Source organism: Zootoca vivipara, chromosome 2, assembly GCF_963506605.1.
Source record: "Zootoca vivipara chromosome 2, rZooViv1.1, whole genome shotgun sequence".
NCBI classification, from domain to species: Eukaryota; Metazoa; Chordata; class Lepidosauria; order Squamata; family Lacertidae; genus Zootoca; species Zootoca vivipara.
In genome coordinates this window covers 11,838,338-11,842,316 of record NC_083277.1, presented here as the reverse complement: position 1 = coordinate 11,842,316, position 3,979 = coordinate 11,838,338, and the positions used below count along the sequence as shown (strand labels likewise).

The 3,979-nt window shown below is 42.1% G+C and overlaps 1 protein-coding gene across 1 annotated transcript; it reads right to left on the bottom strand.

The window, feature by feature from the left end:
* Positions 1-554: 554 nt before the first annotated feature.
* Positions 555-2,568, bottom strand: LOC118080115 (vespryn-like). Its single transcript, XM_060270946.1, has 2 exons — positions 2,529-2,568; positions 555-1,069 (listed from the first exon to the last, which is right to left on the bottom strand). The coding sequence occupies exons 1-2, from the start codon at positions 2,566-2,568 to the stop codon at positions 555-557; spliced, it is 555 nt and encodes a 184-aa protein (XP_060126929.1).
* Positions 2,569-3,979: the final 1,411 nt, after the last annotated feature.

Genomic DNA, 3,979 nt, shown 5'->3' with positions numbered 1-3,979 from the left:
ACATCTGTTACAAAAAATAAGAATACTATTTTATTATAAAGTGCTAAACATACATATAGTCTGCTTTTAAAGTCTAAAGAAATCAAAATAACCCATTAATACAAGTACACAAGATGGACACATGTGCCAAAAACATGTCTTGGTCGAATTATTTTTTTAGAATGCAGTGATACTTTTGCTGAACAAACTGCCGATTATCTTTAACCAAAAAAGTGCTATAAAATGAAATATTGTCCACTTTCACAACGATCACAATAGTTCGATCACAGCCTCACCCCACCCCCAAAAAATTACCATGTAGGATGGCCTTTTTGGCATATTGACATGTCTGAAGTGGTAAGTCAATTTTGGGGGGCCGTGGGGAGAAGGAATCCCTATTAGGGAATGGTTGAAGAAAATATCATTTTGCCCTTCTGGGCATTCCACTAGTCATTCAAATGCACCGAGAGTGTTTTCCCCAGATCTTCCCAAAACTCCAAGCTGCCCCCCCATAAGCATCTAGCAGGCAGAAGTGCAATATTTTTCTTCCGACCTCCTGTACTATTTCGGCTGTTCTACGGAGAGAGCGTGAGATGGGCTCTTTCCTGCAGCCAGAAGAAGGGGAGAAGGGCTTCTCCAGAGAAGGAACCTCCTGAAAAGGCAAGGAGGGCGTTTCCTCTGTCGACATCGAAAAAGGCCACTCGCTGCCCAGTATAGTTCAGAGTCACTCGGATCCTTTTGAGCTCGCCGTTGGGGTGCAGGTGATAAAGATTGTCACTGAGGGCCCTGTACTGACCCCTCCACTTCCCCATAGCCCAGACCCCTTCCTGGGGAGTGAAGTTGAACATGCCCTTTCTCCTCACAGATTTCCGGGCCACCCCCAGAGCCCATTCTTCTCCATTCCCCACGGTAACTTCCCAACTATATCGGCCTTCTGTGAACACCTCTTTCCCCAGCACCACCGTGAGCTGGTTGAATCTCTTCGGGTTGTCAGACACCTCTGCACACCTATCTCCGCAGGTCACACTCAGGCGATCCTCAGACAGGATGAGCTGGGGGTGAGCCGTCTCTGGATCCAGAGTGACTTTTGCTATCGGGGGTTTATTTGTGGGGGGGGGGGACAAACAGAAGAGAACAGGAATCATAATCCAGTTGTTGCCATGTGATGCATTTTAATGTTTTCTTCTTCTTTTTTATTTTTTTTTTAATTTTTCAAAAAGAAATACAAAATAAAAATAGAAAAGTACACAAGTGAAAAGAAAAATACAACAAGAAGAAATAACAAAAAATATGAAAAAAAGAAAAAAGTTTCATACATCATTTACTAATATAATTCTTGTATCAGTGACTTCCTCCTTCCCCCCATCCACGTTTCTATAAGTAACTATCACAGCGCTCACGTTTTCGACACTCTCCACTTTTTCTAATACAGTACCAAACTTCTTATAACTATTATCAACCCAATTCTTATTATAAATCTATGCATATATACATTAAGTCTTATACTCTAAAAATCATGAACCTTAATCCTTACTTCTTTAAACTATTGCTTCTATAGCATCTTTGTACTTCCACTACCTTTATTGTCCATTTTTTAACTTATAGTTCTTTTTCAAATACATCTTAAATACCTCTTAAATTTCTTCCAGTCTTCTTCCACCGTCTTCTTTCCCCTGTCACGGATTCTCCCAGTCAGTTCAGACAGTGCATTTTAATGTTTTCTATACAGTCGTACCTTGGAAGTACAGAATCAGTTCCGGAAGTCCGTTCAACTTCTGAAAATGTTCAGAAACCAAGGCATGGCTTCCGATTGGCTGCAGGAGCTTCCTGCACTCAATTAGAAGCTGCGGAAGCCGCATCGGGTGTTTGGGTTCCAAAAAACGTTCGCAAACCAAAACACTCGCTTCCGGGTTTGTGGCGTTCAGAAGCCAAAATGTACGAGTACCAAGGCATTTGACAACCAAGGTACAACTGTATTGTAAACCACCCCCTGCGATCCTTGGATGAAGGGCCGTATATAAACTTAATAAAATATAAATATTTAAGAATCCGTTGGGAGAAGGATCAACAAACATCCTGAGCTTCTTGGGAATTGTTTCCCTAAAAATCAGACACCACGTTGAAGATAAGGATGCTCCTCTTTCTTCCAGACTTAGCCCACATTTGAATGAGAAGAGAATCAGAACCCTGAGAAGGCCTGATATCCTGAGCTTTATCAGACCTCACTGCTTACCTTTCTGTAGATATTTCAGATCAGATGTTAGGGCCTCTGGGGAAGGAAAAGGAAGAGAGATTCAGCAGCACACTGGTATGGTTTCTACAGTGTCCGGAAAGATGAACTGAAGAGTAACTTCAAAAGAATTCTGAAGAACAAAATTATGGGCTGAGGTTGCAGGAGGAATGTTGAGCAGAGCCCATGCCGCAAATGAGCAATAATAGCTTTCTCAATTGTCCTGTCCCCGGCAACATTACAAAGGAATTTGCTCCTCGCCACACTCAGATCTTGACCAAAATCACAGCCAGCACAAAACCCTTGCAACCATTCTTACCTTTGAATTCCTGTATGACACCTTCCAGAAATGGGTTCATATCACTGAATTCCCATGCCCTCCAGTTTAATGCAGGAGAAAAAACCACTGGTGTCTTAATCACCTCTCTCTCCTTAAACCTTAAAAGAAAAGAAAAGAAAAAAATCCTAGCAGCTCTCCATCTGGTCCAAAGTCTAGACTACATTAAACCAAAATAAATGGAAGGAAGTGGTACAGCCACTATATTAAAGCTCTTGCTTTAATGGCCTAACTCTGTATAACACACCTTCCGATGTTTGGTATCCCTAACTAATCCCTATTATTTTAATTAAAAAATTCATTCAGTAGCACCTTAAAGACCAACTAAGTTTTTATTTTGGTATGAGCTTTCGTGTGCATGCACACTTCTTCAGATACACCGAAACAGAAGTAACCAGACCCTTATGTATATTCAGAGGGTGGGGGGTGGGGTGATGGGAATGGGTGATGGGCTGATACCGGTAGGAGTGGTAAACCTGTTGATGACTGTTAACGACTGTTATCGACTGCAATTGGTCTTGCGGGGGGGGGGCATTTTAATGACATTTTACTTAGCCAAGTGGAGGCCTCTCAGCTCCTTGTCAGAACTAGGGCTGGGTGATATTCAGTTTTCAACTTCATGAAATATCAACAGCGAAACATCGCAATATACTGATATATCACAATGTCTGAACAGTTTTCCCCACACTGTGATTTTTGCACCACACACACACACACAGAGAGAGAGAGAGAGAGAGAGAGAGAGATACCATGATTTGCAATATATTGCCTGATCAAAAACGATGAAACTGATAGCATGATATGGACTTCAAATTGTTTGGGATGATATTTCAACATATCACCCAGACCTAGTCAGAGCTTCGCCAGAGGTCAGTTTAAAACCACACAAAAATCACAGGCAGGGGAAAGAGTGACAAGAAGCCACTTGCCAAAATGGAAAGTCAGAGACATTGGAGAGAGTTACCAGAAATTCTGTGTTGGATGTGGAAGGCCACCATGTGATAATAGAAGACATCAAAACAGCCATAGCAGCAAAAGATACAACCAGTGATTTTTGGAAGGAAAACAGGGCAGGTTTCAACTTCAAGACACCAATATATGCCCATAAAAAGGCATTAGATGGATGCATATCATTGCCAACGAAACTAAGGAAAATGAGTGAGATCCACTTACATCGTCAAAAGGCTTCCAATATCCTGTAGCAAAAAGGGGGAAAGAAAAGGGATCTCAGTGTCTGCCCCAGACCAGGCTACAATCCCCGCCCAACCCCATGCCCTGAAGGATGAAGTATAAGCACCCGACTAAAATTATGCCGCCCCAGAAGATAAACCAACCTCTTTAAAAGAAGGGCAGCCTCCCTTTGGCAATAGAAGAGAGGCAAGAATGAGCCATTGGAAGCCATTAGACAACCAACCATGAGCAAAGAGCAGAAA

Bases quoted from the DNA above. Each gene is read 5' to 3' on its own strand.
- LOC118080115 (XM_060270946.1), bottom strand. From the start codon at position 2,568: ATGAACCCATTTCTGGAAGGTGTCATACAGGAATTCAAAG. The intron at 1,070-2,528 runs GTAAGAATGGTT...AACCCCCGATAG, and splicing joins TGTCATACAGGAATTCAAAG to CAAAAGTCACTCTGGATCCA.